The sequence below is a fragment of the Falco naumanni genome, chromosome 8, assembly GCF_017639655.2.
Source record: "Falco naumanni isolate bFalNau1 chromosome 8, bFalNau1.pat, whole genome shotgun sequence".
NCBI lineage: Eukaryota > Metazoa > Chordata > Aves > Falconiformes > Falconidae > Falco > Falco naumanni.
The window spans coordinates 18,305,468-18,332,677 of NC_054061.1; the positions used below are offsets into that span (position 1 = coordinate 18,305,468).

General features: G+C 40.1%; 1 protein-coding gene across 4 annotated transcripts in view; it reads left to right on the top strand.

The window, feature by feature from the left end:
* The window catches only part of KCNIP1 (potassium voltage-gated channel interacting protein 1), a 435,639-nt gene that overhangs the window by 403,414 nt on the left and 5,015 nt on the right, over nucleotides 1-27,210 (top strand). For 3 of the 4 annotated variants that reach the window (XM_040604354.1, XM_040604355.1, XM_040604353.1), the window contains exons 2-4: nucleotides 14,312-14,436; nucleotides 22,795-22,864; nucleotides 25,689-25,759. In XM_040604354.1, coding sequence (XP_040460288.1) covers nucleotides 14,312-14,436; nucleotides 22,795-22,864; nucleotides 25,689-25,759 — 266 coding nt within the window. Of the gene's footprint in view, nucleotides 1-5,966; nucleotides 5,998-14,311; nucleotides 14,437-22,794; nucleotides 22,865-25,688; nucleotides 25,760-27,210 lie in introns of those variants that run through there. The other variant, XM_040604356.1, reaches the window with a different exon arrangement.

Genomic DNA, 27,210 nt, shown 5'->3' on the forward strand with positions numbered 1-27,210 from the left:
GCAAGATAGCTTTTTAGGTCGTGTTGCAATTCGTGTTTTAGCTATTCCTCTTCTTGAATGCCCAGGCTCTCCAGTTCAAGTCCTGCTAAGGATGTAAGAACTGATTTGCATAAACCATTTTGTGTTTCTAGCAAAATACTGCAAGTTCTGCAAAACTCCCTTTTCAGGGGAACAGTGTATTCCAATGGTTTTTTCTTTGATTCCCCTAAAGGGAAATGACTTATTGTGAATTCTTCTGCAAGGCCATTAATGTGATGGGAGAATTTTCTTGCTGATCTTGAGATTTTCTGCTGCAGGGCATCTGAGAAGGAGCAGAGAGTTGGGTTTTGGGAGCTGGAGAAAAAGCTTCAGCACTTGTGCCCTTCCAGTCCTACAGTTTAATTGTAACCATGACTCATGAAGTACCACTTGGTGTATGAAAAGGATTGGTTGTGGGTGGTTGTCCTTGGGTTAACTCTTCAGGCAGAGGTTTTCAGGGTCTGAATTTTATATTCATTTTATGGATGTATAGTTGTGTTTGAAAAGGAGTAAAGAATCTCCTCTTACACAAATTCCGTTACTGATGATTGGGTAAAAATTGTACAAACTGAAGCCTGGATTGCTGTTGGGGCAGCTGAAGAATTTCTGAAAAACAGCAGAAAACATTGCAAAACACACAAGCAGTGTTGGTGGCAGTTTGGACATGGTCTTAGGCAGTGCCTTTGGCCTAACTTCAGCCTGGACCTGAGCTTGTGAAGTTGAGCAAAATCCTTTTTTTTTTTTTTTAATTTATATGATTTGCAGCACTGAAAACTTTCCAAAGTGCTGTGTGTGTGCTGCTCTGCATGTGGCGCCTGTGCCCCTCAGTACATCCCACCCCAGCCACCCACCATAAAAGGTGTTCAAGGAGATGTTCCTGGGTTTTACTGTGGGAATGGGCACGTCTCCTAACTCACTACCTGGAGCTATGTCCAAACCACCACCAACGAAAGGGACTGCTAGCTATATACCTGTCTACTGAACGAAGGTTGTATATACTTGCAGCAGATAGCACTTAATATTCCAACAAAATGCACAAACTAGAATTAGTCTCAGAAGGTGACTTTGTCAGACTGAGCTATCTTTTGTGCAGAGATGTTTGAATTGAAGAAGTGATGCTGAATGTATTCACAGTTCCATATTAAGAGTAAAATGGAGAGTGCTACCAAGTTCCATGGTACGTAAAATGTATGTATTGTAGGAAATGTATTTGTTTAACAAACCATACAAAAATTATTCAACCGTATAAAGACTTAGTATGTATTTTTCATTTTTTCTTTCTTTTCAGTTGGTAATTGGTGTGTTACCAAAATGGCATTTCAATACCTTGTTTCAATGCTAAGTGATGTACTATGTTTCTTATAAAGCACAAAAACAATCAAGCGTATGCTTCTCACCTTCTAGTGTGGATAGTGGAACGTGAGGCTTGATTTGTGGTGTAAATTGTTGTGCTATGACAATGTAAAGAAATGTGACTTGAAACGGCAAGGAGTAACACTGAGAAATGGAACATGCTCATGATATGCTAGACATAAGATCCCTCAAAAGTGAGTAAGATTGAAGTGCACACAAAAAAAGAGGCTGTTCACCCTGAGAGGCAGCAAGCATGCAGCCCTCCCTCCGCTGGGCAGGTACTGAGATCTCTGTTTTACAATATCCTCCCCTCCACCCCCTACTACTCAGAGAAGCATCAGATCACATAATTTGAGGAAGTTTTCCAGCTGACCTAACTAGAGCCTGCCAAGGGCAAAGAAGCTCCTGTTGTAGGCTTTTACCTAGCACCTCCACAACAGATTTGACACAACAGCAGGACAGTAGTTTTTCCACCAGCTCTATTATGTTTATAGAACAAATCTATTTCTCCTTGAGGGCAGAAGGGTTGTGTTAGGGCTCCTGTATATTGAGAAAACAACAGAGCTGGCTGAAAACAATCCTGGAGCTAAGGACCTATCCCCTCAGTATGTTTGGTAGTGGGGGATTTGTGCATAAAGCTATTCTATTGAGTTCCTTTAACTTCATCCTATCAAACAAGCGAGTAGCCTGGTTCAGAGCCTAGAAAACCTGCTTTCTGAGTTTGAAAGCCTTCCTGATAAACAAGAGACTGAGGCAGCTATACCTCTAGCCTGCTCACTGCCCCATCACACCCTGCAGCACTCAAGTACTCTGGTTTCTAGAAGTAAGACAAACAGGAAAATATCTTCTTTTTACCTTGTACTACAGCTCTGCTCTGCAACAGGATTGGGGTTTTTTGCATTAAAATGAAGACAACCTGCCATGTTTATTTCCTTACATAACAGGACTGAAATCAAACACTAATGTTGGGGGGGTGTAATGTCTTCCCAGCCAGTGCAACTGCAACAACGTAAAATCCACTGCTGTTCAGATAGTTTATGGGTTCTCAGAGGATTGGGCATAAGCACAAACAAATGTAAGCATCTTATTAGCATGCCACTGGTGAAATAGGATTAGGTGGCTGCAAATTCAATCTTTTCTCCATTTTTCTATCATTCTTGCATCTTATTTTGCTACCTTCGAGGTTTGTGCTTGGTTTTCCCTCATCTTTGTTTAGGCTGTGAAGGAAAGAAAACATTTTAAGTTAAATTAAAAAATGCAACTGGATATATAAGGGTTATGCAGGGTCTTATGTTGGCTTCGCTAGTACAGTTTTGTTGCAGCTCACAATGGTCAGGTACAGGTGGGCAGTCCCATTGCATGTACACAGTCCTGATGGTTTAGTTATGGTGTTACCTGCTGTTTGTAAACAGAAAACATCTCAGAAATAATCCTCAGAAATTATAAACTGAATTTCTGCCAATTTATCTTCCTTTTCGTTGATCTGTAGTTGCTCAGAAATTGCTCTATTTCACTGCCCAGAGAGTAATGCATAACCTGGGGGGTTTAGGAAAAAAAAATAAAATCCTAAGACTCCTTTGGAAAGGGATGAAAAATAAAGTACTCAGTAACTGCTTCTGCAGTGGTAACAACACTAGTTTCTCCTATTTGTACTATTCAATATGCTAAGTAGACATAAGCATATGAATTTGAGATGATGATTAAGAAGTTTTCTGTTAAGCTTATTGAAAAGTGCCATTTTTCAAAAAAAAGCAATTTGGTGTTAAATAGAGACTGTAAACCAAAACCTCTTAGTTATAATTTTAATAGTCTGGAAGGGAATTAATTTTCAATTGAACCCTTGAAAGCTGACTCTGAAGTTTTTCATACAATGAAGAAAACTGTATTGTTGCAAGAAGCTTTTTTCTATTTCTCTTCTCAGGGGTTTTTTTTTTCCTATCTCTATAAAGAGAAAAAGAAAACATTGTTTATATCCAGAATGTATTATCTACAGCCTAAAGTTTTGATAACCCACAAGGTTACTCAATACAGAAAAATAGCTAATCTTTCTCTTTTTTTGCAGCACTTCTATTGTCTTCCTGCTATCTGTTAATCACCTCTGATGCATTTTCATCTTTTCAAGCCCAATATTTACAGTGGGACCTCTCCAGCTCTTTTTATGCATTGATTTCACCCTTTCTAAATCAGGATGCTATTTTTGTGCTTTCTCTAATGACAACATTTACATCTCTTTGTTCTTATCAATGAAAACTAGTTTGCAGCTAGTGTTAACGTGCAAATTTAGAACTATCCTTGTTAAACTTGAAATGGGAGATTTTTTTTTTTTTTTTTCCTGTCCTCAGGTTACCCAGCAAAGTGGGTTTTCCCTGGCAGTGGGTGATTTCATGGCTAATGGTTGGACACATTTGCATCAGCAGAGATTCAGGGCCTCTAAGCAACTTGCTCATTCGTTTTGTTTATTACAAACCTATCTTGGTGAATCAAGAAGGTTAATAAGTCATATGATTATACTGCATGTGGTACAGTAGAGTTTAAATTTTACTAATTGTTTTATATGCTTTCATTAAAGTTTCTAGTATGTACTGCTCTCTGTAGTACGTGTTTTGATCTATGTAAGCGATTTAAATTCATGGTTTGTAGGCTCTTTGCTGTTGAGACCAGCTTCTCATGTAAGTATTCCTGAAGTTTCAGTTCAAAAGGGGAAAGTGTGGAGGTGTCTGTAGTCACTGATCTATGAACCGTGTCCCTGTACAAGCAGGCAGGCAGGGTTCAGTTCTGTTACTGATTGCCTCATGCGATTGTTCTCAGTATCACCATTACTCTTGCACTGCAGCAGCCAACTGAATCATCCCCTGTAGTTTTCTTTGTTGGTCTTGATTTTTGCTTTAGTTGTTCCTTTTTCAGGCTGAGGACAGCTGAACCAGAGTTAGTGAGGCCAAGCACCAAGACTCAGCAATACTGTCTGACCAGGCATTTTTACATCTTGTAGTGATGCTGTTGGGAAGCAATGTTCTAAATATTTACTTCTGCCATTTTTTTTCTTGCGGCCAGATGTTTTATTAAATTCTCCAATGCACAGTAAATTCTCTCTATTCCTGTCGAGTTTAACAACCAGTCCCAAAGATTTTTTCATTTCTTCTAGTTATGCACCTGTTGAGCAAGCTGAAAGTAGAAACCTCAGAGTGAGAATAATGAAAGAAGGTTCAACCCCTCCAACAGCTTAATGAAGTGATGTGTAGTGCATGTAAGCTGCCTCCTTAAATGTCCCAGAACAAAAACACGTGCTCACTTCTAAATGTGTTTTGTTTTTTTTTTTTTTATTTAAAGGGAAAGTGTTGAGCATGAGGATTATTTAAATGGCTTTAAAGAATTCATGGTGGAATTTCTTGGCCTTAAGGTTTCAGGTAGAGGCCTTGGTTGGCTGCAAGATGGATTCAGCTGGAGAATGAGGTCTTGGCATTCTCAGTCTATGCAGAGAAAAAGAATGACTGGTGCATTATGTGAGCTTAGACAGTCTTCATACACTGCTTTTCCTGTCACCCCCTCTACAGAGAAACACGCAGCAGTGAAAATCGCTCAGTTTTGGTGCCGACTTGATGCTAGTGTCCATTAGGGGGATATAGATGCACCATCTGTGGGCTAAAATGCACTGGCTGGTGTGTGAGAGGGGACTGGGTGGGCTTTGTGGGCAGCAGCAGGAGGCAAGACACTGCAGAGCCGATGGTGTGGTGAGAAGGCGTTGAAGAAGGTTTGGGCAGCTGGAGGCACAGACTACATGGAAATGAAGGAAATAGATGCCAGGTGGACTGAGGGCAGGAGCTGCCCAGGCTGTGGAGGTAGGGCCAGGGAGACACAGGTAGTAATATTCTGATGAAAACTCATGCCTGTTGCAGGTTAATGCAGATCATACCGTGTAGCCAATTCTCCAGTAAAAGAAACTGATGCTGTGAGAAGCCACATGCATATATTTAAAAGAGGGGGTTTAAAACTTTTAACCTAATTTGCTAATGAATTTTTTTCCAGGGGACATGAGAATAGTATAAAATGACTGTTGCAAGCAAAATGACTGCAAAGAGCAACAATTAGTCTTCCAGACACACCTGAGACTTCTTCACTCTTACTAATATTTTTTTTATTTATTTCTACAATTGTCAAAGAGCTAAGCTGTGGAGGGGAAGCAGAAGACTGCGTGCCCTTCTTGTTGCCCCTCAGTAGACTTAAAAAAAATTGCATGCAAAGTCTTTCTTATCCCTTATCAGAGTTGCTAGGATCACTGTTGCATTGCTGTCTTGCTGTATGCATGGATGCTTGTATGACTGCATGCACGCTTCACTTCACATGCTGCTCAGAGTTTCATGGCCATGCAGGGGACAGCAAGCTCTGACTTCCTTTTCTGCCTCTTGGGGTAAGGGAAAGAGGCAATTCAGGGGAAAAGTGTAAAATATATCTGGAAACAATCCTGCAGTTACTGGGAAAAGTGATCCTCTGGCATTTGCAAAACACCTCCAATGTCCCTTTTAAAGTTAACAAAAGACAAAGCTGTGTATGGTTGTCACTTTCTTTTTGTTAAATTTTTTTCTCACTTTTTCCTAGACCCTGCCCGATGGTTTTACGTGTATCAGAGAGGTAAAATTTAAACCAGTTTGACTCTATTGATCATATAATTTTTGTAGCAAAAGTTTCTTAAGCTAGGAGCTTTCTTAAGTTTCTTTAGCATACACACAGAACTGAGTTTATTCTTACTTCCACACTGGCAGCAAACAAAATTGAAGGTGCTTGATAACTTCCCAGTTCCTGGGTAAGGCTGCAGCCTGTGGAGCAGCTGAGTCCCCTCTGAAGTCACTCCCATCTTTTACTCAGTCTCCAAGTACTTCTGTGTGCAGTGCTTTATCATCGCATGACGTGCTAAGTCAAGTACTTAGCAATTCAGGTAGTCTCCACGTAAAGCTTTGAGATGGTATTAGTGGGAATCTTCCTAAAATAATCAGAGGGAAATGATTTTCTAACCTTTCTAATGAGTCATGCAAATTCACCTGGAGGAAAGCACTTGTCCCAAAAGCACATTTTCTGCAGCATCCCCATGGAAAAGGAGCAAAGCATCCAGCAAGCTTTCAGTAGTTTTCCACCTGCTTTGACAAGTTGCTTTCCTTATAAATGATAGGTGGGAATGTGCAAGGGAAAGTGAAAAGAAAGTGCGGTCCCAGGTAAGGTCCTTCCAGTGCACTGGACACCCTGCTGTCTCTTGCCCTGGGAACGGCCACAGCAAAGCTATCTCTAATGATGAGCAGGGTTAATACAGTGTCTGCAGAAACATTTAAAGTCAAATTTGACATTGTGTATTTCATGTTCATGTCATTGTACCTGGTCTTAGTCATATGCCAGAAAGACATTCTGGAGGTACCTGTGGCCTCTGAGTATTCCTGCGCCTCCTTTTTCAGAGTATAACCTTGTTCTAACTTCCCTGTGTACAATTGTGAAACTAATTAAATGATTATAGAGGCAGAGGAATTTTATGTTTTTTATAGATGATCACAAGGATTAGCCAAGAAATCTTCAATTATTATTATTTTATTAAATCTCAAAATTGTATACACTATTGGTTTTCACGTAACTTTTCTCTGCAGCTGGTGGTGTTGAAGGTTCACACAGGCAGAACAACCTTGCTAAGCTTGACTGTTTGTGTAGTGAATTTGTTGTTGCCGATTTAATGGTGAAAATGGACCTGAAGGACTCAAAAAATCATTTCAGGAAAAGGGAGAAGATAAGGAGACGTTGGTTCCTTTTTGCTTTATTGGCTGGAGAGCATCCCTTTGGTTTGGTAATTAAACTTGAACAGCCCTTTATTAATAAATTATTATTAATAATAATAATGCCTGGTTGGAGAGATCAATTAAGTGTTTAATATTTGATACAGCAGTAGGTATTTTAGTGCCTTTTTTAATTGATGTTTGCCATGAGCACGTTTTACTTAACCCTTTTTTAGGATTCATAGATGTGCATACAGACGTTTTTCAGCTCCAGCCGAGCTGTCATTGCACCATGCCAGCCTTGGTGATTTGCAAGTATTTGCCAGGTGGGATCGCTTAGAGGCCAACACTTGGATTTTTGTCGTGGTAGAAGCACATGGAACTGCACAGAAATACTTTGGCTGTTCCAGATCATGAAGCTGTACTTGGTAGCTGCCCCTGCCCCAGGGATCTGGAGCCACAGACCTCAAAGGACTTCACAAAAGCAGCATTTCCAGCAGCTCCCACCTACACCAGTGGGATGCAGGGTCTGCACCAGTAATACAGCTCTTGCCAAAACTTTCTGCCGTAAGGAGCATTTATGGACTCAGGCCCTTAGTTTCTTCTCTTCATGAAATTTTCAAATATTTGCAATTGCTTTCCCACAGTCAGGATCTATTTCCTGCGAGATCTGCCCAAGCAAGCATTCTGTCTGGAGATTAATTTCAAACATGTTGTGGATAAACTAGAGTTAATTTTTTCTTCAGGTCCTTGCTCCTAAAATATAGCTAATGTTTTTTTAATAAAAATAAGATGCAGTCTAATAATTCTTGCACATAATTTAATCCCCTTCTGCTGTATTTGTAAAATTACCCCTTTTATCTAATGTTGTCAGTTTTACTATTAACACTGGGCACATTAGATGTTTTTACGTCTTGATTTTTTTTTACTTTAACAAAAAGTGAATTTATTATAAGCAACGTGTTTTCAAAATCCTTCCATTAGCCACAGAGCCTGGTGTTACATGGCTTCACCTTGCAGCCTTTGAAACCAGGGGACAGGGTCATTTGCATTTTTATTAAATCATCATTTACACCCCCCTTTAAACTGTGTTTTAGGCCTTGGGTTGTCCTTGTCCAGCCCTAACGATGCAATGAGACATTGCTATTGCTTGTTTGCCAGGCACGCAGGCTGGAGCAGTGGAAATGCTGCAGTATTTTGGGTGGCCGCTGTGGGAAGGGTTTTTTGAGGTTTCTTGTGTTTCACAAGGGAGTTTGGCCCAGTGAACCCAACCCTGTGCTTTTGCACAAGGTGTTGCTTGTGTAAAGGTGGCTGCTAGTGGGAGGAAGGACAGGCATGTTAACAAATTTGGGCCCAAATGGCTGTTCAAACCCAGAGCTGAGAAAGCAGCAGGTAAATAACACCTAATTGTTCCCTATTTTATAGCACACAAATACGACTTTGGCATTGTCTATCACCAATTTAATCTGTTCCGCTTCTGAGGGAAGAATTGTTGGATCCAAAGAATACTTATTAGGCTTTTTTTGTATGGAAATAGCTTGCTAAAGCAAATACTAGTAGGCGTCAACAGAGGATTTTAGGACTTCAGTGCCGACAGAAGCACATCACCTGCCCTCTGCTGCTGGTGCTGCCGGTTACTGGCTGGACTCTGCACATTTAGGAACTGGGTTTGGACAGTGCCTCTGTTCGTGTAGCTGCCTTGGATGTGCATCACCTTACCTGTACATTTTTAAGGTAAATTGCCAATGAAACAATGTTTTCCTTAACATAGGAGATAAATGTGCCTGTGTCCAATGGAACTGAAAGAGCTGGAGAAAATAAAATATTGGAGCAGGTCATTTTCCTTCAAAATCAATAGATCTCTTGTCTCTACAATAGGTAAAAGGACTGAGTCCCTCTGCCTGGTGCTCTGATGGAGAACAGTAGTCAGCTGTGGTTGAAAATCTGTTTCCCTCAATGATGAAAACAATGTTATCCATAGGCATGTAGATGTACAAGACAGCTTCTACATGTCTAGGCTTAAATTACTGCAGTTTATCACTTGGAGAAATGCAAATTCCGTTTGGCAAAGTTTACAGCAGTTAAACACAGGGCCAGCTGTAGGCAGTCTAAGTGTGGAAATCTTCAAGTTGCAAAAATAACAAAAGGTAAAATTAGAACAAATATGAAAGGATGTATAAACCATGCCTCGTTAAGTAATTTCCAAAGTGTATTCAATTAAAATATTGATCTACTCTAATGAAAATTCATTCTCTGCTCTTGAGCAAGCAGCAGAGAAATGAAATACAGTATCTTTCATTAGCAACAATCCATAAAATATGCATGTGCATGCAAGTACGTCAGGATTATTTTTCTTTGTGAAGTGAAGCCACTATTTATTTTGCCTGATATACAAAATGTGCCTGTCCTACAGGTTAAGCAAATAGAGATGATGTTTTGCACAAAAGTGCAAAATTAAGTAATTATTACAACCTGGACCTACTTTGGAGTAAGATTACCACATGCATTTCTACATTTCTACCAGACTTTGTACCCAGCCATAAAAATAGGGCCAGAGGCAAATTTTAAATCAGAAAGTGCTACTTCCCATTCCTCCAGTTTTAAACACATTGCAGCAAAAAACAGGTAAGCAAATGCGCAAACATGTTCTGCACTGGCTAAACGGTGCAGGTGATTTTAAACCTACGACCCAACTAGCTGCAACTGTCTGGTGTGGAAGGGATTAGTCCAGATGCTATTTCAGCAAGTGCTGGAGCTGGAAAAAAAAAAAAAAAAAAAAAAAAAAAAAAAGAAAAAAGAAAGAAAAAAAAATCTTTTATCAGTACCTGCAAGCAGGAGAAACCTCCTGTTTTAGTTACTGAGTCCACCTAAATGATAAGCACAGGTACCCCAACAATAATAATAATAATCATGTTTTGAGATCCATAATAATAAATTTTTACCTATTTGCTAAGTTTTAAGTTTTTACTAACCAGCTGTATTGTACCCAGACCCTGAGGTGAGCTTTTGCAGTGAGAAGCGCAAGGGAATAGTTCCAGCTCAGAAGGGATGCTGTAAGCAACAGCAGCTGGTCACACCTGTTGCCCGAGCTGGGGAGGTGATGACATGCGTGCCTTGCAGTGTCTGCTGTCAGTGCTTAGGTCTGTTTGTGCGCTTGCAAATTGAAGGAGAAGAAAATTAAACAAGTGGAATGCCTGTTTCTCACGTTCAAATTTCTCAGGGTGTTCAGCAAGCTGTAAACAAGGCAAAACTGAGGAAGAACATGATATTAGATAAAATATCTTATTGTGCTTTCCTAATAAAACTAGATTTTCATGTATGTATCTATTTATATATACTTCTGCTTGCACTCACCACCGTAAAGTGAGCTTCAGTTTAATAAAACTTCAATATTTATAAATGAAAGGGCTCATATTTCATACAGAGACATCGCTGAAGAGCTGGGATAGAATGATCTGGTAATGAAAATGTAAATAAGAGGAAATAAGATATATGTGCCAAAAGGCAAGGGCAGATGAGGAGAGACAGTCTCCTTTTTTACCACTGATGGTACTGTGGTTAAAGGGGGTCAGGGAATGGAAGAAAAAGGTTTAAAAGAGCTAACTTCAGAGAAAACACTGAAAGGAAAACAAATAACAAAAAAGTCTTCTGGGAGGGTGGCTACTATTGAGTTGGACATGATCCATTTGCAGAGAAAAGCAGTTTGTGCCCTTGGGTCTCCAGCGGCAGGTGCCCCCTGTCCTACGGTATGTGCTGCCCGCTGGACAGTGGCCAGGGACGAGGAGGGATGAGCAGGGACACTGCTGGAGGGAAACCTTGGAATTTGGGATGCTAAAGGAGAAAAGCTTAGATGTAAATGTTGGATGAACACAAGGGAGGGAATGTTTGATCTGCAAGGCCTATTAATGTGAAGTAGTTAGTCTTAAAATAAGACTTATCTTTAAAAACATATATTATCATGAAATACTGTGGAAAATAGCTCTTTGTTGGCAAGTGATAGACAAAATAACCTGATAGGGTTTTTTTATTTATTTTCTGTGGCGAGGCTCCAAGATACATCCAGGGCTGCTCTGTTGCACTGGGGCATGTTCCACTGAAGGAACAATTTCTACCACTTGTAGAGTGTGTTTACTGGAACAATGTTGTTCTGGTATCATTTTGAGTGTCCCCTTGGTCAGATCTAAAGCTGCACAAGATTCTTTTTTGTGAAGTTTCAAAATATTGCCCTTGGGAAAGGAAGAGGAAGCAGATGAAAGGATTAACCCACAGGGAACCGTCAGATCCTCTTCAGAGGCAGAGATTAATGTTGGTCTGGAATAGAGAATGGAAGGGAAAAAATATAGCATCCCTTTGAAAGGGATGAATTTTTCATAATTTCCTTTCTGCGGTTTGTTATAAAGGAAAGAGCCACATTTCTCAGCATGGGAAATAGAATTAAATCTACAACAATAATCTGGCTTATTTTTAATATAGAAATATCTGCCCTGTGGGACCAAAACTCATGAACTGATTGTTAGAAAAACCTATTCTTGCAGGACAAGCTGAAGAAGATGAATTGCACTCTTTTGAAATAATGATTCATTGAACGAGGCCAGTATTGTCAAAAGACAATATATCATTATTAAATTACAATGTAATATTTTATTCAAGAATGTTTTGGAAAAATTATTCCAAGACCCTAATTTTGAGTCTGCTCATATAAAGGACATCTGGATAAGACAAAGAACTATGAGTTCTGAGCTGTAATTCTGCAGATTTTGTTCAAACGTGTCATGGTGCTATAGAGCAAGTTTTCCATGAGAAAGACCTTTTTCTTTAATGATTTGGCTTTTAGGATACTAACACAAATTCCAGTAAGTATTTTGGAAAACTGGTTGCTTAAGGAGGAGGTGGGGAAATAAAAAAAAAAAAGGCAAATAAAGCACTGACAAAAAAATTAGTCATATCAAAATATTTTGCAGAGTGTGACTTCTCAGTTGGATCTTTCCTATCACTAGAAACCATGTAAACTTCCATATTGTAGAAGCATAAATAAACCCAAGTATGAGAGTAATCCACTAGGCTGGCTTTCCTCATTTCCCTCATCACTTACACGAGGTTGCATAGATTATTTTTATTCCCTCTCTCTGTTGAATTATATTACAGGATATAAAGACTAGATGGTGAGTTTTTTATGGTTTTATTTTACATTAACTGAAGTTGTAAAGAACTTCAGAGTGACTCAAGCAATATGAAATGTCAGTGAAAATCTGGGTATGAGCAGAGAAAGGCTCAGAGCCTAATTTATTTATATACTGCACAGCACAAAATGCATGGTTTCCTGTGGAAACCCAAAGTTACAGTCAGGGTCATGTGTAAACTGCTTATTGCATCAGGAGACAACAGGGAAATGCAAGAGAGGAGTCTGGGTTTACGTGTGTTTTGTAAAGGGGTTTAGGTAACTTGCAGTCAACCAAAGGTAAACAGAAAGGTAGTTCTTATACAATGTACAGATAAGTAATGAGTTTCCCTAATCTGGTCCCCTTCTGAATGGATTCCCTCTCATTTTTTCAACCACTTATTCCCCTTCCCTCATTTTAAGGAATTTCATACCCATTTTTTTTTTCTTTCTACAGCTTCTTACGCATTCCTTCATTTTGTGGCATGTGTTTTCTTTTAAAGAAAATGTCGTCTTCACCTTACTTCACATTATCTGGTTTTTTTCCTGTAGCAGCATTCTTTTCCACCTCCTTTCCTCTAACAGGAGCTATAATTTCTACACTCTTCGTTTTCCCATTGTGTGGAGAAGGTGGCTCCTTCGGGCCACTTGCCAGTGTTCAGTAATTTTGTTCTGCATCATAAATGGTTGTGATAGTCTCGTTCGGTCTCATGCTATTACAGTCTCTTACCTTTATTCCCTTTCTGTGCAAGGGACCTTGAGCACAGTGCTCAGGAACGTATTTTCTCTGCTGAGGCCCCACAGATGCTGACTGTGAAGCTCCAGACACAGTGGATTAGGAGGCTGGCCAAATCCACCAGTATTTCAAACTGATTTCTTAATATCGAAACAATGAACCAACGTTAATTAACCCTTATCACTCACTAATGTGTGTCTTCCCTTAATAGTGTTCATATGTATGTACAGAATTAATTAAATTATGAAAATATGGCTTTAGCCTGATCTGGTTTTCCCCTGAGCCTTTCTGCCATTCAGGGTGATGACATTTCCTTGCATATTTCTGATGAAAACTTTGTCTTTCTGTAGGAATTACTATATTGTACTTGAGCCAAATAACCTGAAATATTTTTGCAGACCATGAATTGTGTGGGTTTGACAATGAGGGGGGTGTTATTTTTTATGTCAAGCAGCTTTTGGATGTAGATGGGACTTTCATATCAGCTGAAACCTGAATCTGGTCCTTGAGATTCAGAGAATCTAAAATTGGCGTACACTAATCGTCTGTATATATTTGGGTATTACATACACTGCTGGGGAAATGAGCTTTACAGGTAAAAACATGCATCAAAAAAGAGGTGAGATTATGGTAATATAGGATGTGATATATCTTGAGTAATTTTCTTCCTTGTGGGAGAACATTCTCTTGAACAAAATGCACATAAGTATTTTTTCATTTCTTATCTGTTATCCCAAAAAGTCCACGTAAATACAGGTTGGATTCATTCCAGATCCAGCAACCGTCACATCATGTGAATTTCTCCTAGGATTAACTTGACCTTTAGTATCTCTATAGCAAGCTTTTCGCTTAGCACTCAGAAGAGTTTCCTTCGCTGTTTACCCTCAAAGTAATGTCGTTGTCTAATATGCTTGAGCATGTCTGCTCTCACTTCTGTTTGCACAGCCTTCTCTAAAGCTAGTACTTTGAAAGGCCTATTCCTCCACACTGTTTCAATATTTAAATAAGAAATACCTGGTGTTGCCTTTTGGAGCAATGTATCTGCTGCCTGCCCTTCTGTTCTCACCACCAGTTTCAGCTTTGTGAACAGGGAACTAATTGGTAGCCCAGTAAGAACAGTGAGCTATTGCTTTACTCATACAGCTTTTATTTTGCTTTCAAGAGGTTGAAAAGTTACACAGATTGGTTCTGTTGATGGTTTCTTTTTTCCCCCGTTACTCTTGAAATCCAGTCTGTCCTATCCATCATGTTAACAGAGCAAAGGTAACAAAATAAATATTTTCCTGTCTTCTCTTTCAGATAAGATTGAAGATGAATTAGAAATGACTACAGTGTGCCACAGGCCCGAAGGACTGGAACAGCTTGAAGCACAAACCAATTTCACCAAAAGAGAACTTCAAGTGCTTTACAGAGGATTTAAAAATGTAAGAATACTGCAGTGAACTAAGTCTAGTACATACGTGCCCCCCAGCCTCAACAGCTCAGCTGCATTTCGTATCATTCCCCTGCTAAACATTAGTAGTTTTGTGCTAGATGTCCTCTACCACAGCAAAATGAGCACAATCTGCCTCTCCATCTAATATTTATGATTCTATAATCTGCCTAAAACTCGGTTTGGATGAATATGTGGCACATAATATTCTCATTAAATTTGTTTCCCAAATGTCAATAAGCACACTGCGATTTCCTCAACTGTGCCACTACTTCAAGATAACCTGAAAATATTTTAATGGTTACTTATTTAATTCTTGCTGTCAGTTCCCCATGTTCAAATATGAGATGTACTGGTTGTGTATGATTAGCTGCCCAGGATGACTTTTTTTTTATCCTTTCTCTAGCGGGAGAGATCTTGCTTTTGTAGTAGGATATTAGTAGAGCACATTAGGACTATAAGGTCCTACATAAGTAGGAAATAAGGCTGGATTGGCAGGAGCCAAAATAAATCAGAAGTTACCAAGACTGAAGAGACAAGAGAGGCTACAGATTTAGGTGAAAGCAGGAAACATGCCAGTTGGCATGACTGCATGCACCGAACAGCACCGTGTTCATCCTTGTGAACCACTGTTCCAGCCACGTTCTCCATGGTAGCAGGGAGTCTACGGCTCCATGAGCCACAGCTTCTAGGTCAAGCTGCTGCTGCTGCTTCTTGGGGACTCATCATAATAAATAGAAACAGCAAATTTTGAGGCTACATGGAGCAGATGTTTTAGGGACCTTGAAGAATGAATACTCATTACATGGTTGCCTGAGGGTCTGGATTCAGTCACCCAGGTGGTTCGCGCCAGCTGATATTTTTATGATGATTAATAGATTGGTATCAAGCTAGCTCAATAAACACAGTGTGGTTTTTAAGTTGTCTTGCAGGACAGCTCCAGCATTTCAGCTCCTGCCACAGTGAAAAGCTGATATTTCTGGGAAAGAAAAAGTCAGGGCTATTGGGTGAAAACTTGCCAAAAGAAAGCTGAGCTACCTTAAATATAGGCAGTGTTCAGGGAAACCTGCTGGACATTGAGAAGGGCCTTTCTTTTTTACTGTCTTTGTTTTTTTCTTTGATTCTTGAAATTTGATTGAATCACATCTCCAGTGGGTATTTGACTCCTCCAAGGAGTCTGGTGGTTTCGTCCTTTATTTCACCACTCACCTAAGTGGGCTAAGGCACAGTTCAGCTTTCTCTATTTTTCTGTTTGGTGCATGTGTTGTATTTGTATAACCTTTGCTGTACATAGGAGGTGATTTCATGTGTAAAGTTTTCCAAGCACTGAAGACTAATATTCTGAAACCTCTTTGTGCTTTGGGCAGTCAGCAAGAAATTGCATGGCTTTTGAGACGGAACTTGACAGGTGAACATACAATATAATGTGACACGACTGCCTACAGTGGGGAGACTAAACTCAGAGAGTTCTTAACTGCTGTGTTGTGCTAAGATCTTTGAAATGCCTTCTGTATTGCTGTGTTTGGTGGGCATCCCATGGGGGAGAGCATCTCTGTGCTGAGAGGAGTTGCTGGCTGTGCCAGCAGCTACAATGCAGAGCAGAGAGGCAGCCTTTGCAGTGCTCAGCATACGGAGCATTTACCTCTTGCCTCTCACAGTTTTGCTATCACTTTTCAGTACAGGGGCATTACCTCCCAGGGCAAGTTTGATAGACACGTACATTTAACTTGTGACCTAAACTCTTTCCTAAGATCTCACTGAAGTTCTCGGTATTAATTGGCAGTGCTGGCAAGATCTTGTTTTGTATCAGGTTGTTAAGACAAAGCAATCTGTTTTTCTCCAGCTGCTATGCACACAATATGCATGAAGGTTTAATATCTAAGGTTTAAACTGAAATGAAAGGGCAGCTTTAGCATTTGTAGCTTGTAAATCATGGTTTCAATGGGATGAGTAATTATGCACAGCAGGCAAACTGACTCAGCTGTTACCATGTTCGCTATTGTACCGAACCGTCTGCTTTTTGGGATGATGTTACAGTGCCATCTGGAGATTCAAAATCCCTGTGGGAAAAGTCATTCTCCTTTTTCACTGAGAGCAAACAGTAAGTACAAGCCAGATTGCACAGGTCCTGTTTAATCATAAGGCAACACCTGGATAATCACAGAGCAATTTACAGGCACTTGCAATGGACACGGAGAGAACGAGGCCCCGCTCAGCCTGGCTGCACTCACAGGCACCGGGGGTTCCAGGTTCTCCACTGTGGATGGTGTTTGGCCTAAGGCAGTTCAACACAGCCCGGGGCAGCCTCTGGACTGGTGTCCTGGCTGACCAGGGTCCTAATATTCAGTACTACTTATTCCTGTTCTTTCTTCATCTCCAAAATCTGTTGTCCCACTCCCCCCAAACTCCCCAGTCTCTTCCCAGTGTGTCACTGGTCAGGTCTGGTGTTTCTGCACCAGACTGATGGAGGCTTCCACTAAATTCAGACCCTTTGTAGCTCCAGAAAAGCAGAGCAAACTAACCAGGGAAGTGTCCCTTGCTGCCTGGCCAAATGTCCCTTCCTTCTTTGCCTTCAGCTTTCTTTTCCAGTTGTGAAGGGGTGCTGTCTGCCAACATCTCTTGATGCTAGAACCAAAAGTTCACTTCTGTCTATCGGTTCTCCCTGTCCCAGTTTTCATTCTTCATTATGGGCAATATTCTGGTTTGCACCTTGGAGTTAGCTGCTGTCAGACTGGAGCCAGAATAACGTAAAGCAATTGCTTTGTGGTTCTTTTGGCTGTGGTTCTGCAAAAGCAAGGTAACAGAGACAGCACAGACCAGAAGAACCTTTGGTGGATCTTGCTTTGGTTTAACTTCACAAAATAAAATGTGAACCCTCCTGTCTATAAATACATCAGGAGAGAGAACTGTTTGAGGTAAAAGGCAATATTGGCACAGGAACAAAATGGCCATGAATAGGCACAGGCTGGAATTAGAAGAAAGTTTCCACTCCCCAAAGGAGTAAAGTTCAGGGAACAGTTATGGAATGGGAGGGAGGAGAACAAGAAACTATTTTTAAGATGAAAATTGATAAATTGATGGCTAATGAAATGACCAGCAGTGACAGAAGCTTGAACTCAGTAATTCAATAGTTCCCATTTAGACCATGTTTCTAGTGATGTATATTCTTTAGGATTGAGTACATAGATTTAAAAGGATTGGGATTTTTATAGGATTTTTTTCTCCATTCAAGGGGGGGTCTGTGTTCTTAGGGAAATGGTTGTTAGCTGCAAGGGATAATTTTCTAATACTAAATCAGAAAACAGGCGCAACCCAAATAACTGAGGGGCTGTTGGAGACATATCTTACTTTAATGTGAATATTCTAGCAAATCTGTAATGGAGTGTAGTATGAGATGCAATAATCTGTAACAACTCATGGGGTTTGGACATTAAAGCAAGCAGTACAAGCAAGGTAGAAATGTTCTGATACTTTTAATAATCCCCAAAATATCTCCAAATTGGGAGAATATAGTAAGGGCAACAAAATCCATGGGATGCATGAGTGCTTAGAGATGCAAATCTGGATTGTGCATCCTGAAGGAGAATACGTTAGTTTGTCTGTAGTCAGCTAACTTAATACCTCTAGTTTAGCAAAATGTGACCTCCCCACAGTACTCCTTTTCATGTTATGGCCAAGTTAGCTGAGAACAGTCTGATAGGCAGCTCTTGTTTAGCTCCAGTTCCCCTCCTGATCCCTGCTTGTCCGCATTGCACATCTTTGAAAGCAATCTATGAAGTTAATTTCCAATTCCAGCAGAAGAAAGCCCAGCAAGTGCAACTTCTGCTTGCCTTCTTTTTGGTTGGAGGTTTTTTGTTGGTTTTTTGTTTTGGGTTTTTAATGTGGATTCAGCTTCTTTATGGTTTAGTATTTTAAAAGAAGCCTGAGAGGGCACATTCAAATGCATGACTCGCGGGGTCAGTGTCAACGCTCCATAGTTAACTTTCTGAAAATGAGGGGTTGTTTCTGTGCATGACAATACAAAACATGTTTACTGTTTTTGTTAGACATTTTAAAAGAATTTGTAAGTTAAAGAAATGAGGTGATTGCCTGAAATCTAGCCCCCTACCACTGAAGGAAGGCCTTACACATGTTATGGTGAAGGGCAGTGCTTTTTCATACTGCCAAGAAATTTTTCTTGAATGAGTAAACCTTTTGTTATCTTCAGTGGAATTTAAAATGATGCTAAGCTTACCTGCTCCTTTCCACAAGAGAGATTTCTTTTGAGTCAGCTGAATTAAGTAGTACTATAGCACTAATGAGGCCTCTTGAGCATTATTTGGCTCTTGTAAAAACAAAACTGTGATCAATTAAGTGCAAATGAATTGGTAGTAGCATATGTGGCTGAAACCAATCCAGTTATGGAAAGCCAAACAGGCTGATCAATGTCAGCACTGCCTCTCCCCAGCACTCCTGGAGGTTTGATGCAAACTTTCATTTGGCTTCCAGATGGAGCATCAGAAGCAATAAGGATCATGTGGAAATTCAGGAAATTTAATCAGGCACAATGGCCAAAACGGCTACAGGAGACCATGCCTCTGTGAGGAGACCGTGTGCTGCAGCAGCCTGCCCTTTGCAGACTTACTCTTCATTCGCAGGGTTGCTAGAGGTGGTCTGGAGCTCTTAATAAACACAGGCTATTAATATAGCATAGAAGAGACACAAGGGACTCTGCGACTGTGGAAAGTATAGAGAAAATAATGATCAGTCCCTACATTCATAATCTATCTTTAAGCATGTGTAGTGATGGTTCTTAGTGAATATAATGGTTGTATTTATCAAGATGAGAGAAAGAAATACGTCTGCACTTAGTGTGCTTGTCCAGTAGCTCTATGCTGGAAAGGATGGTGTGCTCTGCTAGGTTTAGTTTTAAAAAGAATGACAATTTGAAGTTCTGCAAAGGCCCAGTGTGGATCTTGGAACAGTAGTGCTGCAGTGACCAAGGAGAAAATTTCTACCCAAAAATGGCTGTTGATAAGGTTCTTGGTCTGACCTGTAATTAAAAGATACCATAAATAAAGATCAGATTATTTATTTAATGTAATCAGATTATTTATTTAATGTACATCAAAATACAGGCTTTAGGAAACATGAACTTTGGGAGAATACTTCTATGGTAGCTGTTACCTTCTATCAATTATTCGTCTTTTAGTGATTTCTAGCTTATTGGAAGTGGCATGGACAGATGAAAAAGTAACCACTTTTCTCATGACAAAGAAACCAGGCAATGGCTGTTTTATGAGGAGCTTTGGAACATTTTGAGGATACTCCTCTAACTAGGAATTTTGCTGTACAGAATTAGAAAGTTTTGTTAGTTCTGTCTATAAATGAAAAAACAAGATCTGGTTCTGCAGCTGCTGGCTTTGGGTACCCCAGTTAGTCTGTTTATCCCCTCGCTGTGGAACAGTCCTTGAATCCTGACACTGGAGAAGGGGCAGCTGCAGAGAGGTCAAGACCACAGTGCCAGATTTGGGTTTTATTAAACATAACCAGTGGAACAGCAGTTGTCAGGACATGAAGACACAGAGTACAAGATAACTGCAGGGCTTTTCAAGGAATAAATTATCCTTTAGTTAGCTCAAATCTCTCCCAAATTGCTGATGGTTTTCTACCCAGATGGTGGGTAGAAGACAGCAGGATTTCTTCTGCATTGGAGCAATGAACTTAGATCTAATCACTCTAATTTCAATAGCAAACAGGTATGTGATTAAGGAACTACCTCGTTGTCACCTGAGGTACCCCTCCTTGCTCTCCTTCCATGACTTGCACAGGATGAAGTGATTTCTCTTGTTAGTTCTGTCCTGTTCCATGGTTTAGTGAATGCACATAAGCAGTGGGTGATGCTGGCAGATTAGAGGCTTGGAAAAAATGCCTTTTTTCCTTTATAGGCTTGTCATAGTGGAAGAATTTCCTGTCAAAGTCCTTTTTGTTCTTAAAAGGTACCTAAAGAACTCATCAATAAATAAGGCATAGACTTGAATCTTCCTCCAGCTTTTTGTGTCACCAGTTCAAAGGGATTTCCTTAGACTTCCCAAGTTTACTCATCTCAAATTCAACAACCTGTAATGCTACCAGAATAAGCATTTGTCTGTCTTGGATCTGCAGAGCAGAGTGTAACATGCAATGTGTGTGTGTGTCTATGGAAGCTCCAGGCTGCCAGCAGTGAGTAACTATAGCAGTACTGGTGCCTGCCCTGCTTTGCAAACTTGACTAGGACCACCATACGCACTCCCGAGACTGCTCTTTAATGAAATCCAGACCAAGCACAGAGTTATAGAGAGGTTAGGAGATGCAGAGAAGCAGCAGTCAAAGGATGCTCAGTTCCTTCTGTGCTTTTCAAGGTGGGATGCTTCATCCTGGAAAAGAGATAACAAAGGAAAGATCCACAGAATCACAAGTAGCAGGTAGAAAAAGCCTTGGGATCAACTGCTTGCTCGTTCTATTACAGGAATTCAGGGCTATCAGGCAAGGTGGTAGGAGTCAGGTTCCGAAAATTGAAAGCTGGTGATTCCTTGTGCAAAGGGCTATAGACCTGTGAAACTCCTTGCAGAAGGACATGTATTAAAATGAGACAGCAGTCAGTGTGACACAGAAAGTGGACTGCATGAAGAGAGTATACTGCCAGTAACTGATGAACTTTCTTGATCCCAAATCTGGCGTTCAGCTTAATTGTAAGTATCAAACCAAGATATATGCACCAGTTTTGTGAGACACTGCATTAGCCAACTCGAGATAATCCATCTTCAGCATCTTTTACCAGGAGTGAAGTGCTCTTGCTCCCTTTTCCCTCTGTGTGACACACTGCCTCAGCTGGCGCTGAGGAATTTACATTGCTGTGAATGGAGTCAAACGCTTGCAGCGGAGGACAGACCTGTGGTGTCTCTGCCAGATGGTAATTCCTGAATGTGGGAGAAAGCTGGCTTCTCTGTGGCTATGATTCTGTGCTCTGTGAATAAGGATCAGTGCCATGGTTATTTTATTGGTTTGCTCTGGTTTCATTTTCAAAATTGGTTGATAGGCAAATCTGTGAGGAAGAGTGTCATCAACTGGGGAATATTTTATATAACTGAAACCTGCATGTAGTCAGATAGCAGTGCCTGAGGCTCGCTGTGATACTCAAACACATGTTATAACAGCACTGAGCTGGTGGGGAGACTGGTAAAGCACCATAGCCAAGCTAAATTTGCTCTTGAACTTTACTTGAATTGCCCAAGTAGTTTAAGATGGGGAAAAAAAGAAGAGTCGAAAGTAAGGAAATAGGACTCACAAGACAGACAATTCTTGTGCTGTTTTTCACCCATCTCTTCCATTGCCTGTGGCCCTGCATCCTGCTGGGTAAGATCTGAGGGCATCAGTCCAGATATCACTTACCAGGGTATAAAGCCCCTGGGGGCCCAGCTCCTCATACCTGCCAGGTCTCCCTCTTCATGGGTGCTGTCTAGACTCTGCAAATGTGCCCAGGGAGCACCTTCTATCCCAGACTACCATAGCAGCTTGGATTTTGCTCAGCTGTAGCGAAGTCCTCCAGGCAGAGATCCCCTTTTCCCTCCCTGAATGCCACCCCATGGAGCTAGTTAGTTACTAGGGCAGGAAGTTCAGGGCAGAAAATCTGCCTCCGTCCTCCTAATTGTTTGCCCTTATCTGAAGCAACCAAAAGCGAAATTCCTTACATTCCAGTACCAGAGCTTAAAAATAAAATAACCCCACAGGCTGCCAGCTATAGAAAATTTGCATGGGCACAGTCTGGTTTCGTAGAAGTGTATGGAAGACTAAGAAGATAAACAGGTTAAAAATTATCTAATAGTTTTCAGCCTAAAACTAATGCTTGTTTGTAAGGGCTTACTGGTATAGTATGTGCCATTAGCTTCCATGGAGCTGGTGACAGGTATCTGGCTACAGTCGTCTGCTGAGAGTTAATGTATTCGTATATGTGGAGGCATCGGACAGGGAAGTGTTAGCTGGCACTGACATTATTTGTAATTATTAGATAAAAGCTTCATATGACAGAAGGCATGAGCTGCCTTTCTAGGCCGTCCTATAAAACAGTGATCAAACACTGCTGAAAACACTATTAGAAACGTCAATAATGGTGAACCAAGTCTATGAGATGCTTAAGATGAAACTGCAGTCTGAATTATTTTAATTTCTTCAGCTGCATAGCCTATGCATCCAAAGCACTGTGAGAACAGGAATGTGATTTGTTTAATTGTTCTCTTCGGGCTTCTAGAGTTTTGCAAATGAACCTTTACAGAGCTGTGTTTTTACTTTTTTCTTTCTTTCTTTCTTTCTTTCTTTTTTGGTTTTCTAACAGGAATGTCCTAGTGGGGTTGTTAATGAAGAAACATTCAAACAGATCTATGCACAGTTTTTTCCTCATGGAGGTAAGCAGAGTACTTTGTGTCCGGCAGGTTTACTGAAGCATGCCTTAACACCCATTACTGCTAGCTGGCTGCAAAACTACTTCAGATAATCTGTGTAAGAAATGTGAATTGAGCTTAAGCTTTGCAGGATCCTAAACAGAAACACAAACATCAAGGTAATAAAATTAAGTTAGGACCTTTGAATAGTTATGTCACAAGAATATTGACAAACCCACATTAAATGTTGTCCCTAGCTGTCAGCTTTTTATTCCCCAAGTCCAAAATAGAAATGGGATTTGGGGGGGGGGGGGTGTGGGGGGGTGTGTGTGTGCGTATCCTGACTTTCTGGATGGCAGAAAGCTAAATCATTTCCCTTCAGTGTGTCTTGCTTCCCTGCTTGGACTGCTGTGCATGTAGTATCTAGCTCAGAAGAGTCCCAGACCTCATTTTTTGCCTGCAAATTAATCAAAACCTCCCTAAAATTCTTAAAGCAGTTCTTAATTGATGTCTGAACTCCTAGCTACCTGAAAAGGTAATTTTTGGTGTTTGTGTGACTTAGGCAGGGTCATGTCACGTATTGGAATATTAAAATATTGTATTAAACTTCTCAAATAAGGTATGTTCTTGCCTTTTAAACACATCAAGAATTATGCTTTTCGAAGTCAGTATGATCCTAATGGGATACTGTTCTCAAATTGAAAGAAATGAGCCATGGTTTTAAGTGGCTTTTTAGTAAAAGATTCAGTGTGCAAGGCTTTCCTAGATATGTTCCACTCTGCAGAGCACACTCTTTGTGAAATGGTGACTGACGTTTCTGCAAGAGTGTATGTGTGCGTTTACTTTAAGTCATTAACAAGTGGGTTTTCAACTAAACGTCAAGATAAAACACGGTATGGTTATGTTTTACAATGCATGTGATCTCAAAACTGTGCACCTAGAAAAAGTTTACATTAACTTTCAATATGGACTTAATTAATATTGTGGTTGCTTTTGGTTTTGTTATAAAAAGCAACTAGTCAATTTTTTTTAACAAAGATGCAAAAATTTCAGTTTTTATAATCTTAACGTGTTTCTGGATGTGTTTTGTATTTTCAACCTAAGTTCCAGTAAGTCCAAGGAACTATTTATCCCAACTAGCTTGTTTAAGTGACACACCTCAGATGACTCCTTCCTTCCCATGTACGAAAAACAACCAGGCACAGAAACTTCTTTTCATGGATAAATAACTTTTTTCCCCTCTACTAAGGCTGACAAATACTTGCCTTTTTTTGTGTGTCTCATTCCCTTGAAATGTGATTCTCCCTTGGTTAATGATGATGGTAGTAAAACCGTGCTTAATAATAAATCAGTTTAACAGCAGATGTTATTTTGTATTTTACACTGTTTTCTTTCACTTGGTTTCCAAACTGTTTGTAGAACATTAGCATCATAAATGTGAGAGTTCAGATTCCTCAGAGATTTTTTCACTTTTATGGCTCTCTGTACAGATAAACTTGTACATCCCAGAGGTAGTAAAGTAGCTCTGAATTATAAAAACTTTGTGCACTGTCATCCCAGGCTTGTGATATTTTTTTTACATAGGACTCCTAACCTTGACATGATTTCATTTTTTTTTAATCTGTCATCAAATGATACTAGTGATGTAATATTTCTTAATGTACATCATACCTCTAATTTAGTATGTTTAGTTTGTTGTTTGTTTAGCTTAATAGAAGCTTTTAGTAGGACTCTCCCATAAGTAATTCTATGGTTTTCTTCTGGAGCTGTTTTATTTCAGAATCCTTTTCTTAAAAATGTAGTAGACAATTATTTTTTCCTACAGCCCAGCGTATGCTGTCCTTATGGATGACAGTAACTTTGAGTATTTGATTTTTCTGTGGAGTTAGACTTTTCTGGATTTGAATTATGAGAAAATATTTCATCATTTCCTAGAGACCAGAGTAAAGAGATGCTGGATCATTCCACCTGACTGCCTGCATAGCCCAGGGCACCAGGCTTCCCCTCAATACCCATGTGCTGAGTATGAAGACTCAGGCTTGACCAATGCTGTTTGTTAGAGGCAAAGAATAGAAGAGACCAAAAAAATGTGTGGTTGCTGGAATATCAATGAATAATTGAAGGAAAATAATGTCAGTTGCTTCCATCTTGAAAAGTTGGGCTTTAGTAATACAAAGAGCAATGTGAGTTGCCTGCAGAGCAGAGAACAGGCCAGTGAAGGTCTTAAGGTCAAACACCTATTTGATTTTCTTCTGCATACCATTACTGCTCTTCCCAGTGAGCAGCCATCCTTCATGTGGCTGTAGAAACTGCGGTCAATAGAAAAGATTTTCTAAAACCAGCAGTTTGATTCAAAAAATATGCCTCTGAAGACATTGCTCTTTAACAGACATGGGCCAAACTCAAGTTACTGGGACTAGACCCTTCTGAAGTTGGGAGGTCCCTGAGGATCTCTGCCATATCCCACACAAAGCAAAAAGGTAGAGGAGGGAAGCACACATGCTGCAATCCCTCTCTGGTACTTTTGCTGCATTTCCCACCAGAGCTAATACTCCGTTTGCCCCAGAGGCACTCTTGGGTGGGTTTTTTTGGTTTGCTTGTTCTTTCAAGTACAGCCCCATAATCCAAATCATTTCTACTGTAATAAAAGCTTTTACATTTCAAGGCTGTTATAAGGGAGGGCGTGGGGATTATGCAAGTCAATGTTAACATTTACTAGTTCGTAGAATATCTGGCAATGCTACAAGGCTGGGTTTTGTACAAAAGGAAAATAAGCTCATGAATGTTGTTTAGAGCCATTAGTGTAAAATGAACTGTTGTACCAATCAGTGCACTTTGTGTTTTTCAGATGCTAGCATGTATGCACATTATCTCTTTAACGCATTTGACACTGCACAAAATGGCTCAGTGAAGTTTGAGGTAATTGTTTTGCATCCTTATTTGCCCCTTTCTCAGTTTTGTGGTTTTTAAGCTTTTCCATCCACCCTTCATTGTAAGGACTTGCTGGATTATGGGCCAGAGGTTTCAGTCTAGAATTAGTTGATAATTTAAAGTGTATTTCACTTTAGTTCATGCAGATGGAGTTACATATTTTCTTTCACTACAGAAACATATAGATCATGTTAGTATCACAGGGAGAAAGATTATGTAGCAGAGACGAGTGGTCAAGGACAGTCCCATATAAAAAGAGATAAGTGGCACAGATAATTTGGATGCCAAAGGAAAGCCATCTTGCGTCTTCTGCAGTCATCATGTATTGCATGATTAAGTTGTTATACATGTATGTTCCTGGAATATGGGGGGATTAAGCTTATTTGATATATTGAACAAGCATCTCGGATACTTGGTGTCCAATGGAAACTAAATCCACCCTTTAACTAAAAGGCCTGTGGCTATCGCTACACATAGCCATACTTCAAGCTCACAACATAACTAGGAGTGCAGCAAAGGGATTTGTTAAGTCATAGACTTCTGGAGGATGAACTTCATAGTTTTGAAGACAGTTTACTGTGATCATAAAACCAGAAATCATAGGCAGTCTTGCCTTTGCTGTCAAATGGACAAGTACTCTGGTAATTTCAAATGGACTGAACAATTTTTTCATTTACCAAATGTAAAATAGGATTGTTATCATATGTATACGTGCATGTCTGTAGCAGTGGCTGCAGTGGGAGTTTTGCATATGGCAGCTACTCAGTAGTTAGAGGCTTCCAGAAACCTAAGCAGACTGAGAGAAAAGGAAATGCTTAGATAAGTATTTAAAAAAAAAAAAAAAAAAAAAAAGTGCTGAGCTTTTCTTTCTGGCAAACCTGTTTCTTTAGCAGCTGTCAAACATAAGCATTCTGTCCCATTTTTTGTGTTGTTCAGCAAATTCAAATTCCTCTGAGCCTTGGCAAAAAGGAGCAAAGATTTCTAAGAGGTGATGCACAGCCCCATGCAGAGCTAATGGAGATAGCATAGGAAGGACTAAGTACATTAGATGAGGTGTCAGGAACTGTATAGCTCTGTTATCTTGAAGCCCTGCCTGCACTAATAAATCCCTGGGGCAATGCTATTTACAGTGCTTGAGCCACCATGCAGTGTAAACAATAAATCAAAGCTACAGAAAGCAAGAACTCTACTGTAAACAAAAAATACAATTGAAATGCTGTGTCCCAGGCTGAGTAATTAGTGGTGGGATTGCATCTGGTCAAATCTGACAGATTTTGCCAGAGAAAAAAACCTGCAGCTCCCTGTGTTTTGAGGAGTGTGGGATCTCTCCATCTCTTGTAAGGTGGGCACAGAAAAAATGCTGGATTTTCCTCCTTCACCAGCACCCTAGGTGAGGATGTAAGAAAGCAGCAGCTCCTATTTCCACAGTTAGAGTCCAG